General features: G+C 35.2%; 1 protein-coding gene across 1 annotated transcript in view; it reads left to right on the top strand.

Moving 5' to 3' along the window:
- Gpc5 (glypican 5) overlaps positions 1–16,868 on the top strand; it is a 1,062,082-nt gene that overhangs the window by 227,524 nt on the left and 817,690 nt on the right. The window contains exon 4 of the mRNA XM_042682662.1: positions 3,128–3,261. Within this exon, the coding sequence (XP_042538596.1) occupies positions 3,128–3,261 (134 nt within the window). The remainder of the gene's footprint in view (positions 1–3,127; positions 3,262–16,868) is intronic.

Below are 16,868 nucleotides of genomic sequence, written 5' to 3' on the forward strand. Positions count from 1 at the left end.
ATACTTAACCTGAGTGGGCAAAGTGATAGGGGTTAGAAGCAACTAAGAGAGTCATTTCAAGGTGAGATGGGAACTTGAAAATCAGTAGGAAGCCAGAAATGGAACTTAAAGCAGGAGTTAAGAAGCATATGGAAAAAAAAAAATTTTTTTTCCCAAGGCACTTCAGACTGATTGCAGGGGAGAATGGTAGAGACCAGGGAGGAGAATAAGGAGGAAATTGCAGTATAAGTCAAAGATGAAAAATTGTCAACATGAGTGTGAGAATTTTTTCAATAGCGAGAAGGTACTGGTATTGAAATGTGCCACCCAAATTGGCTCACCCCAGGGGAGCGAAGGTGACAGGCTAATGTCCTGGTAACAGATGGGTTTCTATTCCCTTTCAATAAAGTGTGAAGCAGAGCTCCCTGATAGCAACTGAACAAATACAAGGTCTTTGAAATGCACTTTTTATTGGAATTTGCAAGGCATGCTTGGATCTCTGACTTACACATACCCTATATATTCTTGGTTGGTGCATTTTGTTTTGTATTTGGAAGAAAAAATTTTCCTTGAATATCAAAAATGTAAAATAAAGATCCATAGAAGTTTTTTTTTTTTTTTTTAAATTTGCCATGGCTCAAGCCCTTTGACAAATCTCCTTGGATCATTATTGCAGATTTTGTTTCCCTTTCTTTTTTGCTTGTATTTCAAAATACCCAATAATGCCTCCAAATAATCTTGTTCTTGGAATTTGCTACTAATAACCTATACCATCTTTTTTTGGGGACTTAGGGTTGCTGAGAATGAAGATCTCTTTTTTCTTGAATATTTAGCATCTTTATAATATTTTTTACTATCATTAATTTTTAGACTCAGTGATTGGAAATTCATTTGATTCTTTTACAATGGCCTCTACATCTCACCTAAAATTGTCTGCTAAGTCTTGTTGATTTTACTGTCTGTCTATCTGTTCTACAGGAACATTTCATTATTGTGGGTCAGGATTAAAATTTCTTCCTCAAGAATACTGGAAGAGGCTGGTAATATTTCACCTGCTGTTAAGATATGCATTTGCTAAGTATCAACTTTCATAGTTTACTTTAATATTCAAGAACCAGCAGGAGATATTGTCTAATAAATGAGCTTCCTTAGACTAGTGTTTAAAACCCTCCAAGATCCTCCTACAAGCATCTTTCAATCATAAAGTTCTCTTATGACTGCAACATCTTCTTTCCAGGTGAACACAACTTGTAGCCATTCTCTATGTTAAACCCATGCTTTCTTGCACCTCTCTCTTTTAGGACTTTTTATTTGCCTTGGTCATTATTCTTTACTATGAGAGGATCCAGTGTCCAAAGAGTTAACTATCCTTTCCTTCTCTTCCTTTTTGGGTTTACATGGACACCTCCGGTCCCTCTCTCCTTTCCTTCATTGATGCAATGATACCTTTTCTCTTGCAGCAATCTTAAATCATCAGATTATGACTTGGAAACTTGTCCTACACTCCATTTGCTATAGCAAGTTCTTCAGCTTGGTATCCAATCATAGGTCACTATCAAGTCTTTCTTGCATGCTACTTCTTATTATACTACTCCCATCTAGTATGTATGTTCTTTGGTTATATATGTGCATTTAACTAGTACTCCTCTTTGAAAGCCTGTTGTTCTCTGCAATGTTAGCCCCTGCTTTTACCACCTTTCAAACTCCTAGTTCTTTTAAATTTCTCCTTTTCTCTGTAACTATTATAGTTTTAGTAACTTGCATGCAATCCTACAGTAGCTGTTGTTGTGTAGAACTACACGTGTGACTCATTTCAACTGTGTGAATATGGACCCATGTCTTATTTATATTTCTGTCTCTGGCATTTAACACAGTGGCGTGCAATATTTGTTTTTAGTTTGAATGAATTGAAATGAACTTCAACATATCCTGACTGATGGGTGCTCCAAGTTTCATCCCAATCCAGTAGCCCTTCCAGAGCCATCTCCACATGCAAGCCCTTTGTTCTCTTCACTGGGAAGATCCTGACTTCCTCTGATACCCAGAACACATTGCTGGTCCTATACCCACAAGTACAAGCTGTATTTTGATAAATGCTGGGATCTTTTTTCTTTTCTTTTGAATTATAAACTCTGTCAGGAACAAAAATCAGTGATTGACTTTTTACGTCATAATGCTTAGTGCCTGTGCTTCATGGCACCAAGGGTTGCAAAAATATGGGTAAAATAAATTTGTACACAACTCCTTTCATGCACATAGCACGGAAAATCAGAAATGCTGAAAACTTTAAGGGGACTTTGGGATAATCTGTCTTTTTCATCTCATGTATTAGGTAATCAAGTTCAAGGAGATTCTTTCATATTTTCAAGGTCTCTGAACTAACAAAAATTAGACCAGAAACAAAGTTTCTTGAATCCAAGATGATGCTTTGTTGTGTATTTTCTGTTATACTACTCTGTGTTTTCAAGTACCATATAAATTTTTTATATATTACACTGGAAAGAAATTACTTATTTTTTCCAGTGATAATTATGCTGGATTTCCAAATACTAATGCTATACAAGTATTTAAAATAAAACAAATTTTTCTTTTGGGTAATGGTTTTAACATATCATTAATAATACCCCGGAAACCACACCAGCTTAAGGAATATGATGTGGAATAATTATAACATGAGATCTTTCCATTAAACATATACTGTTACTTCTAAGATAAAAATTACAAAGGTAGTTTGCATTTAGAATTTATTCAGAAAAGGAGAGGATATTTGATAGCAAATTATTTTATTTTAAAATTAGTAAAGAAAGGTGATAAGTCACATGAATGAGTGCAGACCACAATTGATATCTATTTTTAGAAAGCCATATTTCTACAAACAGACCAGCTTTTGAATTTTGTTCTCTGGTTCTCTATGTTGTCCATGTGTCAACTGCCACCTTTATGATGCACCTGGCATCAGTTTATCATTGCTGCCATTTTAGAATATTGTATTCTCTCTCTTGGAAAAACTGACAAGCATTGTAAATATTAAAAGTTAATACCAAGTTTAAACAAGAACATGGCATTGTTTTGGCCACTATGAAACATTGCATTTTCAGAAGAGCTGAAGCAGGTTTATAACATTCATTTAATGTTTTCTATTTAAAAGGTGAATAAGATTTGTGGCCACCAAATAACCATGCCAACACAAAGCCCCCGGTGTTCTTTTGATATCAGCAAAGAGAAGCATGGGATGAAGATCTCTGCAAGGAATGGTGAAGAGACTCTTGCCAACAGAAGAAAGTAAGACATTTGTTTTATAACCAGAAAGAGATAGAAAGTAAGCCATTAACTTTACAACAAAATGGAATGTATTCATTAACAATGGAAGGAAAAGCAATAAAGATCAGTATGATTGGCCAACTTTAACATGGTTTATTTCCTATCAAGACTGAGTCAGGTGAAGTGTCAAACAAACAGTGGTTCAGGAACAATGAGGCAAAGTATTAGAAATCAAACTAGCTATTAACTAGAACTCTCAGGTTATGAATCTTGCAAATTATTATTTGATACTGGTTATGAATGCCATGAATGAGCTATTTTCTCTTATCTAAAGTTATTCCCTATTTTAAAAACATTATTTTCTGTGTTTGTTCTGTTTTCTTTGAGTTTCCTTTCTTTATTTTTTGGGTTAAGAGAGCCTCTTACATTCACATGAGACATTCTTGAATATCTGTGACCACTCAAAGTTAGAGGCAAGCAGTATGTCCATTAGTAGGAAAAATAGGATGTAATACTTTGAAGCATTATGATGTAATCATAAGTAATAAGTTCATTTTCATACAGCAAAAACTGTTGTTGTGATTACAAACAAAACTCTCTACTAAATAGAATGATAGCAATAGCCTAACATTTATATAAATTAAAAGCATGTATGAATATAAAATCAATATTTATTGTTAAATAAACGCTGTCAGAGGCTATTATTTTTGGACTGAGTTTCAACAGATTAAATCAAATCAGAGTCTCTCATAAAAATGTCATTTAATCAAACTGTGGTTTTAAGGAAGCAAATAGAACCCAAACCAGACCTGTTCATTTTTCTCCTGAAGAGAGAAGACTCCTGTCTAATTTAGTATATGACTGCCCTCTGCTCCAACCCTAGAAAATAAGAAGCTTCACAAAACCTGATATTAATCGAACCTTCTTTTCCTCTCTTGTGTCTTGTTCCTCTCTTCTGCTATTGCTTAATCGGAACACTCATTCTGTTTTACAGGATGGTTGTTTCTTCATTAATGAATCCCAGTTAACCAATTAGAGCTGTAACTAAATTTCTTATAATTTTGTCTTCTTACAATAATTTTACAGGGTAACATATGTTGAAGTAATTGCATACATTGTAATAGGTATTTATAGAAACATGGAAAATGATAGGATATGTAAGATAAGAAAAATAAGATAAGAGATTAGATTCCCCAAGGATAAATTATGATTAATTATATGGCAGAAATTGAGGAATATGCTTTTCTAAAAAAAATTGCCTGTAAGAAAATACACAAGCTGGGTACCAATGATTTACTCCTATAACCCAGCTATTCAGAACTCTGAGATCCAAAGAATAGTAGTTCAATGTCTGTCTAGGTAGAAGAGTCTTTAAGACTATATCACCAAAATAACCAGCAAAAATCTAGGCTGGAGGGGTGGCTCAAGTGGTAAGTTGCTAGTTGAGAGCAAACAAGCTTCACAAGTATGAGGCTTGCAGTTCAAGCCCCACTACTGCCTCGTGGTAGATAGGTAGGTAGGTAGGTAGGTAGATAGGTAGGTAGGTAAATAGATAGATAGACAAGTAGAGAATGATGTTTGTATTGAAGTATTTTAAAAATCATGGAGTGATGATGTTGAAAGGGGTGACATTGCATGAGCTCATACACCGGTTTGTTGAATGGCAACCCCTTTGTAAAACTTCTTACAGATAATAAAAGCATTTTAAAAAAGAAATTAAAACACAATTTCAAAGAACTTCCCCTGAAATAATATTTTCTTAATTACAAAATAATGTTCCCTAGTCAGCTTTGTAAAATAATACTTCATGCAAATATAGTGGTTTATATAGATTTTGCAGATTATACAGTATAGTATTTATAATGATTATATACAGAGAGATAAAGTACAATTGCCCAAGTACAGTTTGGATTTCCTATTGCCATTAATTAAAACAGAAAGTAAAATTATTGTAAACTATAGGCAAGGGAAAAAATTTCTATATAACTTGTCCAAATCATGAATAAAACAACTGCTCAATGTAATTCAGAAACAGGGAATCTTGTAGTAAGTTCCTGTTTCCTGAGTTAACTTTATCAATTAGTATTATATCCATGACAGTTTTTCTTAGATATTCATTTTTTATTTACTTTTAGAAAGTCTCATGAGAATACCACTAGCAGAAACTATTTTCTATAATTCAAACCCAGTCAAAACTATTAAAGGAAAGTCACAGAACAAATTAATTCATCAGCCTCTCCAGCTCAATACAGTTTCTGTAGTAATGAAAATATAAATTATTAAACACATCAAGGACTTTGCCAGTGTAAATGAAAATAAAGCTAATTTTATGTTTGCTAAACATTTATAATATATTTTATATAAATAAGTCATTGTCTTTTAAAATCATACTGCCATAGTTCATTTTAGAATTAGTATATTATAAATGAAATTGGTACCCTAACTAAGAAAAGAAATCATTTAGGGTGACTGTGACGGAGGATTAGTTTAATTTTTATAGTAGTCCAACTTGCAAATACTTTTTCAGAAGTTATGTAAATGTAACTGGAGGCGTAGGAAAATGGCCTCTCTCCATCCTCCTAGGTTGTCTGGAGTGTGAACTAAATTGACCAAACGCTTGATTAAGAAAATAACCACCAGTTTACTCATGTATATAGGCCTGGGCTTTCTAGAAAAGTATGAGATGCAAAGAAGGACCATGGACTGAGGCTCATCCTGAAGGACTGAACAGAAGAGTGGCTTGGAGCTGCTTGCAGGGTTTGAGATAAGTCATGAAAAAGTGATGGGAGAAAATCCGTGCTACATAAAGGACAGGTTACATGAAGAACTTCATAAGAATACATTAACTACACAGAAGAATAAATTTTCTAAGCTACTCCAGTCTGTAATTTCTCAAAATGTACAACTTGAAGTAACCAATAGCAAAAGAGTCCTTTTGGATGGCATGCTATGATCTCCTCTACTCATATTTTGAAATGCTGTGTAGCCCAGTATAACCATTGTGGTTTGTTTCTTTTATGTTTCATTTCCTCTCCCTTTCTCTCTCTCACTCTCTCTCTCCCTGTGTCTCTCTCTGTCTCTGTCTCTGTCTCTGTCTGTCTCTGTCTCTCTGTCTCTGTTTCTCTCTGTCTCTGTCTCTCTGTCTCTCTGTCTCTGTCTCTCTGTCTCTCTCTGTCTCTGTCTCTCTGTCTCTGTCTCTCTCTGTCTCTGTCTCTGTCTCTGTCTCTGTCTCTGTCTCTCTCTCTCTTTCTATTTCCCTTTTTTGGTGGGAGGGCCTGGCAACCAGTATTATGTTTTGAGTTTTAAGTTTTACCTAAAATTTAGAATAACAAGTTAATGTAGGAAGAAATGGAAAATAGAAACATTTTCTGCTCCTCATGTAGGAAATGAAAATTAAAGACTCCAAGGCTTTGTTTTTTGTTTTTTAATTGAAATATTTGGTTTATTATATAGGGTGATATCTATCTATATTAATCTATCAATGTATGTATGTATGTATGTATGTATCTGTCTATCTATCTATCTGTCTAGGTCATATCCTGAAGTAATTAAGGCTTTCATCTTACTCTTGGTTTTCTCTTTACTCCTATTTGCTTCTTTATTTCATTTTCTTGCTTTCCTTTCAATTAAACACTTATATATTATTTTAACCTTTTATAGCTCTTTACATTTGTTCTCATTATTCTCTTAATGATTATCAAGATCACAATGATGCATTTTTAATTTTTACTACTTTAAGTTCGAAATTTTACCACTTCATTGAACAATGTTAAGAACTTAGAACACATTCACTCCAATATTCTCCTCCCATTTTACGCTATTATATGAACAAATATATCTTCTACCAACATTTCACAACTTCTAAGACATTAATGTTTTTTTATATTGAGATAGTTACTATTTACCTATAACTACTCACAGTTTATTCTTTTTACTACTTCATCTTTTCTAGCCTCCTGTGTAGAATTATTTTGCCCTTACTGTATCTCTCATTCTTCTTCTCTCTGTCTTTCTTTCTTTTTTTTTATTGGGTCTGGTCGTGGGGCCTGAACTCTGGGCCTGGGCACTGTCCCTCAGCTCTTCAGCTCAAGGCTAGCACTCTACCACTTGAGCCACAGTGCCACTTCCAGCTTTTTTCTTTTTGCTTATGTGGTGCTGAGGCATCAAACCCAGGACCTCAGGCATGCAAGGCAAGCGCTCTACCACTGAGCCACCTTCCCAGCCCCTTCTCTCTGTCTTTCTCTGTCTCTCTGTCTGTCTCTGTCTCTATCTCTCTATCTCTGTTTCTCTCTCTCTCTCGGGTTGAATTCAAGGCTTTATGCATGCTTGGCAAGTAAATTCCCACTGAAGTATTTCCCTATGCTTTATCAATTATGAGTAGTGATGAATGCTTCAGTTTTTGTTTGTCTGTATAATTACTTATTGTCAAATACATTGGTCTGAACTGCTGTCAAACTATCCAGAAGCTATGAAGATCTAAGTCAGAATTAAGCTCAGGACATGACTATGTGAAAGTGCATGGAAAGTTCAGTTGGCTTCATTTAATGTGAGTGGTGCCAAAGGTAGATCTTTGTTCAACTCAAAGCTTTTTTCCTGCCCATTTGTCAGCCTTATGACTAGAGTGTCCTGGAGGCTGATAACCCAAGGCTTTTGTGTTATCTGGAGAATTTCCTCTCAACAAGCAAGAACAGTTAGCATTCTACATCTAATGCTACCTAACAAATCATCCTAAAATGTAGTGGATTTATTGTTCATTTTCTGTGGTATTGGGATGTAGCAGTAGAGTAGCAGCAGAGTGGAGACTCAGCGAACTCTAAGGAGACAGCTATGAAGCCCACTGGAGCCTCAGCCATCTGAAGCACAAGTGAAGGTTCATCTCCTGAGATGGCTTACTGACATGGCGTTGTCAGGGCCCTCAGATTCTTGTCAAGATGACATGGACAGAGTTGTTCTCACAACAGCTCTAGGAAAGGGCCAGTCAGGTGATCTAGCCTCAAAAATCACACCCTGTCAGCTACACACTCTGCAGCAGGTTATTCAGCTGGGGTCTTCCTGTGTAGACTACCCTGCTTGTCAGAGGCCCATGGACAACAAGTACCTGAGGTGACCGGCTGGTGTAGGAGACTTTCCCCTTTCTTCAAGGTGGTAGAACCAACTGCATGGCCCAGTTCATGCCTCAGTAGTCCTATGGTCTCTGGAAGAAAGACCTTAACTTGTTCCTCTTCACCTTCTCCTGCTTAAGTTACTTCCCCTTTCTTAAGTGCACCACTCTAGGGTATCACCTGTCTAAGGTTGGGTCTAAGGCCCAACCTCTAGAGAATCTGGCCTAGAGCTGTCTAAATAAAAAGAACATAAATGAAGGCAAAATTATATCTTGTCCAAATATGAATATTTCTCCTCATTCTCCCAAATTCTGATTTTTTTTCTGTAAGAGAAATGCCTTTGCTTGGCTCTCTGATTTGAAATGGGAATATTTTCCTTAAATATGTCTGTGTATAAGAGTTATGCTAAGTTTCTTCATGCACTGTGAAGTCTTTTAGTTAGGAAGAAGGGAGCTAATCTTCAGATTCGTGTTATTTTAATTTGATTTTAGAGATGTAATTGCACTGGTTCAGTCTTTTTTTTTACTTAAAGAATATACTAACAATGGACAAATTGAAGCTCGAATAGTTGACACATGTCAATTGTAGAGATCTTCCTTGCAAAGCAAGGAAAAGCTATCATTGTGAGTCCTTTACTCACCCGACAGGCAAACTATCACTATTTCCCCCTTTGGGGCAGAAACCAAGTCAGAGCAGCTCTATAGGACACTGCCCTCATATGGTTGTCTAAACCATCCAGGCAGAGTGATTTCCCTATGGCAGTTCCGGTTTCCTGTCTTGATTTCTTGAAGTTAGCTGGTAAGAATAAGCTATTAGCAAGCTTAAATCGGCAATAATTAGCTGTACATTATTATTTCAAAGTGATGTGGCTGTGCCAATTAAGTGGGTAATTAGGAAAACCCCAGGACAGTAAATTAAGACAGAGTCTCAACACCAGGGCCCCATCTGTTTTCCAGCAAGCATTCCAATTAGCCAGTTTCCTCATTTAAGAATGTACCATAGAGGTGATTGGCTGCATTCAGGGGTGTGTACTGTCTTAGGTGCTACTAAAAATATGCAAAATTTTAATAGCAACTTGAGAATAGGAGAAAAACTTTTCAACATTGAATCTTCATGTTTTATTTAAGATGTTAAATCATTTATTTAAAAAAATTCTCTTCAGAACTTAATTGGAGCAATATATCATCAGACATTTCCATTTTATTCTACTGTGTTTATTAAATTGTGATTTGAGTGAGAATTTTGTCACTTGGAATATTAACAGTTTTATTTATTGAGACTGGAAATAAGAGGGCTAGAGACTTCAGAGACAAGTAAGGCAGAGTATAATACTGGCTCAGGGTGTTACTATCAACTGAAGAAAGTTCATATCATGTCCAACACTACAAAGCATAGTTAAGTGACTAAAATAACTGACTGAATGTAGAAAAATATCTACACATTGAATAAAAACACTTAATCTTATTTAGTATTATTAGCAAGATAGGTGGAATTGATTTACAGTAAAAAGAATCAGTAAACTTAAATGATCTTATAGGTTCATAATAACTATTTCATTTAGGAAACCAGAAAGAAATCATGATTGCAATTCTGGATATAGTCTACCAGGTATCTGTGTTTGATTACATGGTAAATCAGTATTTAGATATATTGGGCTGAATGATGTTTTGGGAAATGTTTTGTTAATGTTCTATTAACAAATCATTAGGCCACAAAAAAGTCAACTCTTTGAGAAAAAACTTAATATTACTGAACAATTTACAATGTATTTCTAAAGAGGAAGTTAGTGCTTTTTTATGGTGCCATTATTATTTATAACCTGAAAGTTTAATTTATTAAAATAAAGGTCATGTTCCCTTAAACGATAAGATTTCTGTTTAATTTAAAACAGTGCTTGGCAAGTGAGGGTAGTATGTGTTTCCAGGGCAGGACAGGGCCGGGGAGGATGGGCCAAGACCAAGTTTTAGGCAGAGCAGCAGAGGTGAGACCAGAATGAGCTTGAGGGAATATGAGCTTCAAGGCAGACCAGAGCTAAGACCTCCATGAATAATAAAGATCAGGACCCGCAGGGGGTCAAAAACCAGGTCCACAGGAAACACAAATGCCAGAAGGCAGAACAAACATATGGCAAAAGTTTAGGCTAGTGGTTCTTAACCTTTGGGGATCATATATCCCACTGAGAATCTGATAAAGCATTTCCAGAGAAAGCTAATAAACAAATACATGCAGAATTGTGTTGCATTGGAAAGCAATTTGCTCTACCGGAAACTAAGGTGGAAAGTAAGATGAGTTTAGAAAAAAAATGAGTTAACTCTTACTTTCTGTATGTTCATGGAGAAATTAGCCACCATTTTATGAAATAAGCTAAAGCAAAACAAATGATGGAGAATAAAAGTTATACAAAAGAGAACTTTTCTTGAAAGAAGAGATAGCTTGAACCACTTGCTATGAAGTCTATGTTGAAGCTGAAAAGTTGTGATTGGTTTTAAATATGGACATATACACATATATTTGGTAGCTGACAGATTCCTGCTTTTTATTTTGATAGTGCCAATTTCTATAAATTATAGAATTGCACCTATCACTAGCTGCAATTAGAATCTTCATAGTTTGCTTGCTTAGACAAGGATAGGCTTACATCAGGGAACATCTTATTTGTTACAAGTTTTTCAATGTCCACTGGTTTTTCCATAACTCGTTGGTCCTCTGATTTGTGACATCTTTGATAATGAAACTGTCTAATTAGGATAATATAGGTAGAAATAAGTCTACTAATTCTTCACTATAGAAAGAATAAGAAAATAGGTATTTTTCTAACAATAGGAAGAATGACCTTTAAACTGGACAATTTTAAAACTAGTTCTCAAAAAAACCTATTTCCACCTAACAGCTTGGGCAGCTACTAGAAACCTTCAGTAGTGTTTACAAGGGTTACTGTAGGGTTATCTCATTTATAGACTTAAAATAAGCCAAGGAAACCAAACTTTGAATAACATAACTGAGACAATATGTTTGTATATGTATGTATATGTGTATACACACACATAAATAGACACAAACATGTAAATGTGTGCATTACACACATATGTAATATATGTATATTTTCCCCTCACAAAATTGAATATTTTACCATTTTTCCTTTGGAAAACAATAAGCATATATAGGGGTAAAAAGAATTGCAAAGTCAGTCCCATTTTTTTCCCACTTCTATTTTCATTGGTGTATAATTTTTAAGAGAATTTCATTGGGCTTTTATACATAAATATAATACACTTGGATTATATACACCCCCTCTATTATTCCTGCATTCCCTGCCCTCTTAATAATTTTAATTGGCATAATTATTCTATTTTCATTCATAAGTGTAATACCTGGATTTTATTCACCTTCTTTTAGGAATTCTTGAAGAACGAAAAGGATTCAACTCACGGGGGGGTAAATCAATTAATCAGCAAAGCTTCTCCTTTTATCAGTGTAGAAGAATAAGTTGTATTTATAAGCATCATGGGTTCTAAATCTACAATGAGAGCATCAAGTCTTATCTTCCATTTTGCTTTGTGTGGCAAATTTAAATTCTGTCTACTACAGTTGAATTCCATTCATATAATAGGTAAAATGGAGATGCAAAATTATCAAGACATATCAATATTATGTTCATTTGTAATTGGATGTAAAGGACAAAGCTGAATATTCCCATAGCTTCCCTCAAAATAGTAAAAAGAAATGTGTTTCTAAGGATTTCATCAGTTTTTAGACACTGCTTTCATTTCTTTTCCCTCTTCACTCCATGACATAAATCACATAAATCTCAAAATACATGGCTATACTCAGTCTCTAACTCTAGCTTTCTGTTGGGTTTCTTTTGCTTAGAAATACAACAAAGGGGATTTATGATTTAGCTCAGTGAAAGAGCACTTGCCAAAAGGCCCTGAGTTTGGTTCACAGTTCTGGGAAAAACAAACAAACAAACAAACATAAAACAACTGATGAAGATTCAAAAGTTCTGAGGTAATTCTTATGGGTAGCGTTTGTAAATTCTCTGATCAAACTTCCCGTCCTTAAAGGCAATTCCTTCTGTTTAATAATTTAGAAACATGTAAGCTTCTCCTTTGCTGTGCTTGTTTCTTTGTCCTTTACCAAGATTCTTAATATATAGAGAGAGAACTGAAAATTTGGGGTCTCATAAATCAAATAAACTCAAGTCTGGACATGATGGGTCCTGCCTCTAATCTCACAAATCAAATTGGAAATGAAGGCCAATTCTGAGGAAAATATGAGCAAGATACCCTCTCAACCAACAATTGGCTTGTTGATTATGACCCTCCATTTTAAACTAATAGTATGCCTCGTTAGGCTAACAATACTAATTATAGTAGCTGAATATTTTAATGAAAATTAAAAGATTTGAAGTAGAGAAATTATATTGTACCTCTATATTCTTTAATGGTCATTCAATTCAATGGATGACCAATTTCCTCATTATAGTCTGATTTAAAAAACAAAAACTCAGACACTTGATTGGGTGTTCAGTCTTTGTTTAAAATCTTTTCCTTAAAAAGGACTCCTACTGGACTCATTCCTCATGCTTGAACTTATATTTTGTGTGTTAGCACAGTGATTCTTCCAGTCTCCCCACTCATCTTAAAAAAATACTGTTGGTTGGTTTGTTTTATAGAACACAGCTGGTGCTTTTTAAGGTACATCGTTCCAAAGTGGTAGCATCATATTAAGCTGGTTTGGAGAGCCCTGTTTTGACATTTCAGAGTATGTTTCACATCAGTCCAGAGAGGATGTTTGGAACACCATTGAACACAGTAAGAGACCTTGCTGTCCTAAATCTATAAATGGCCAGGAAGTTCCCTACCAGGATAAGAACACACTATAAGAGAGTGCTGTACATGAAACACCTATCCAGCCAGAGTTCTGGGAGAAGGGTATGGAAGGACACTCGTGACTTTTCTAGATTTCTTTCAGATTCTCCTTTCCACTGTTTTCCTTATTGTTCTTTGAACTACCAACCCATTCTTAATTTTCTTTAGCAGTGTTGAGGAGTCAGTTGACCTTCTAATGTCATGTGAACCAGAAGACTTCCTATGAGCAGAGGGAAACCTGGAATCACTTACCCAGAACAAAAAATAAAAAAATAAAATAAAAATCCAAGAGTGGTGCTGAAACCTTAGGTCACAGTTCCCATAAGGAGCAGTGCGTTCAAGTGGGGTTCAGAGAGCAGACTTCCTGAGTTTCTCTTTTAGAACAAATACATTTTTATAAGATAAAATATGTATATAATGTGTTTAAACACATTTACGTTTGTGATAAATGTGCCCCACACATACATCGCATTGCTTCTCAATGAAACATGCACCCTTCTGTCTCTCTGGGGCCAAGAAACTAGATTTCAATGTTCCTTGTTTTCATCTGACTACATAAGTTTAATTATTTCCAAACATTTACAATGAGAAGTTACTGCTGTAGAGCAGAAATCTAAAAATATTTTGTCAAATAGAATGACTTGAGTGAGAATAAAGTTAAGTGATTAAATATAGATTCAGAACAGCAAGAGAAAATAGTTCTTATCTAGAAACATGTAATTATATATTTCCTCTGCTGAGCTGGAGACTGACATTTTAAATGTCTGCTGTTTGACAGCCACGGTCAGACATCTCTACAGGGTTGAGCCTGCTCATTAGTGCCACATTAACCTTAACTTTGCCTCAGGCCATTAACTACCAAACTGCACATTTGACCTTTGTTCTACAGATATTTTCAAACAGTGTGCAAGGCACTGCTTTTAATTTGGGTTCTGTATTACGTGTGGACTGACTTTAAGGGTAGAAAAGAAATCAATAGATGTCATTAAATAAAGAAACACGTGGTCCGAGATATTCCACAGAGGAAAGCTCCACTTAAAAATATGATTCTTCTCCAATGCCTTTTCAGATAATTAGCTTTGGTCAAAATTAGAAAAAGTCTCTTCTGCATTGCATTCAATAGGAAAAAAGGAAATAATAATATGTGTCAATGTATACATCTTTTAAGTGAAAGAAATTTCCATAGAGGAGATGGGTAGATGGAGAGGTATGCCTCGGAACACCTATCTGTTTCTAGAAATGTCTAATTAAGTAAATTTAAAACAACAACAACAACAAAAAATATGGATTAGAGCCCTTAAGGCAGATAACTTCCAAGAAGATTCCTAAAAGTTTGAAATTTACAGGTCAGTCATTTTCAAAACAATAATGAGTACACTGGCTTTATAAATTAAAGCATTAATTATTTTAGTGTATTATTTTTCTAGACTGAGACAGTGGCTATATAAACATTATGAAGTACAATAAAGCTATATAAAAGTAAGAAAGACCTATGTTAATTAATTGGAAAGGGGTTCATGATTTCCTGTGGTTAGAAATTCCTATTCATGTGTATAACTTGTCACCAATCTGTAAAACCAAACAATATTTCTATCTCTGTATCTCTTGTGTGTATCTATCTGCCATTTCTGTGTACATGTAGAGAAAGCTAAGGAAGGATAGATACCGGGTTGTTAACTTTGGTTGCTTAAGGAGGGAGAGCTAGAACTATTACGAAGGGTAGATACTAATTTGCTTTTCTTAAATCTTTTCACAATTTTACTACTTAGCAACTACTATATTACTTTTATAATTAAAAATGCAGTAAATTATGACTGAACATTGCTATGTCAATAGACCCAGAAAAAACTTTTATGGTGGGATGCATATATATATAGATACACACACACACACACACACACACACACACACACACATGTATGTATATACACACACACATTTTTACCATGTGACATGGCAGGAGACCTTTCTGGAATTGTTGGCCTCCAGGGCCTGGGAAGCAATGAAGCAATAACTATGCTAGTCCATGTTTCTCCTTTGCCTTCAGTAAGCTCAGGGCAAATAAAGCTACAGGCTATGAATGAGCAATTGTGTTGCAGCCTTTTTCTTCTTTATTCTGCTAGCAGAGGGCACAAAGCTGGTCATCAGCCAGCGATTAATTAGCATTTACCCCACTCCTTGCTTCCTGCACTGAGTTTTTTAGACTGGTCAAAATGTAGAGAGGTCTTCCCTATCTGAGCACATCACCTTCTACATATAATTTCGTCAAACTTTTCTAGTATAACAGACACATGAGTTTTTCTTTAATGTGATTTTTTTTTCTTGAAACTGTTACAACTTGAGAATATTATTCTGTCTGGCAATTTTTCAACATTGATTGATCAGACATTTACTATTAGCCTGAGATAAATAAATCATAGAACTCTCCACAAATGATTAAATAAGATGTTGAAATAGTCTTTTCACCTTTTTGGCTTTTATTTTCCTTATTTTTACAATGGGATGGTTCTTAATTTTAGCTTTACTTATAAGATACTTTAAATAACAACAACAACAAACCCAAAGCTGAAGTTTTACCCCAAACTAGTGAATGTGAATATCTGAGGGAGAATTTTAGTTGTATAGTTTAAAATACTTTCTAAGTGCTACTTATGTGTGGCTATTCTATCCTAATAGAATGTGCTGAAGTGAATAATCTTACTAGCCCATAATACAATGTACTTGATGCACTGAATATTTTAGCTCCATTGTACAGCGTTGTACAGCATTAATGTTAAATTCAACATTATATATCCACAGATACTGTCTTGAGCTTGCTTAGTGGAGTCTGGTGTGTTTTACAGCCCTTTAGATTTCTTCCATTTGCAAATGCACAATATACCAGGAACTTCTAGTGTTATGCAATAATTATAGACTAATTCCTAATGTGGAAAGCTTACCAAGCTATCTTTTGTTCTTTAAAATTATAATTATTAGCAGGCTGTCTTATAAGACTTCATAATTCTAGAAGCTGATCAAAAGTAAGACAAAATCTGGGGCTAATGTGGCATTAATTTGAGTGCAATATTGGGTGTAAACCCAACCCAAACCCAAGGGTTACAAAGAACTAGCTCCTGCTGTTAGTGAAAATGGCTCTGTTAGAGGAGCCAGAGTCACAGAGGCATAACAATACCAGGTAACAAGGACTGTGAGACAGAAGCAAACATGCTGGATGACAGACAGACAGGGGCCAACAAATATTACACAGTTGAAGAAATGAATTAAAGGGAGGAGATAAAGGTTCAGCAAGATCTTGAAAATTTCCTAGAAAGATAAGGAGGAAGAGAAGACTGTTCAAAATAGGGAAAACTGAATGTGCCAACGTTGGAAACTTGTCAATAAATGCTGAGATATTTTATGAGGGGTATACTGTGTGTGTGTGTGTGTGTTTGTGTGTGTGTGTGTGTGTGTGAGAGAGAGAGAGAGAGAGAGAGAGAGAGAGTTTGAGAGAGAGTAGATTTTAGGCTGGAGTGTTTGAGAAAAGGAAGGTCAGCTGTCAGGGAATGGGAATTTGGGGGTCAAAGGTGGATAGGTCCTGGCCATTGTAAGCCATTCTGACTTAATTGCATGGTATTTTAAATCAGGGAAATTGGTATGTCTTATCTTTTAATGCTGC

The sequence above is a fragment of the Dipodomys spectabilis genome, unplaced genomic scaffold (genome assembly GCF_019054845.1).
Source record: "Dipodomys spectabilis isolate Male_0828 unplaced genomic scaffold, ASM1905484v1 ptg000075l, whole genome shotgun sequence".
Taxonomy (NCBI): domain Eukaryota; kingdom Metazoa; phylum Chordata; class Mammalia; order Rodentia; family Heteromyidae; genus Dipodomys; species Dipodomys spectabilis.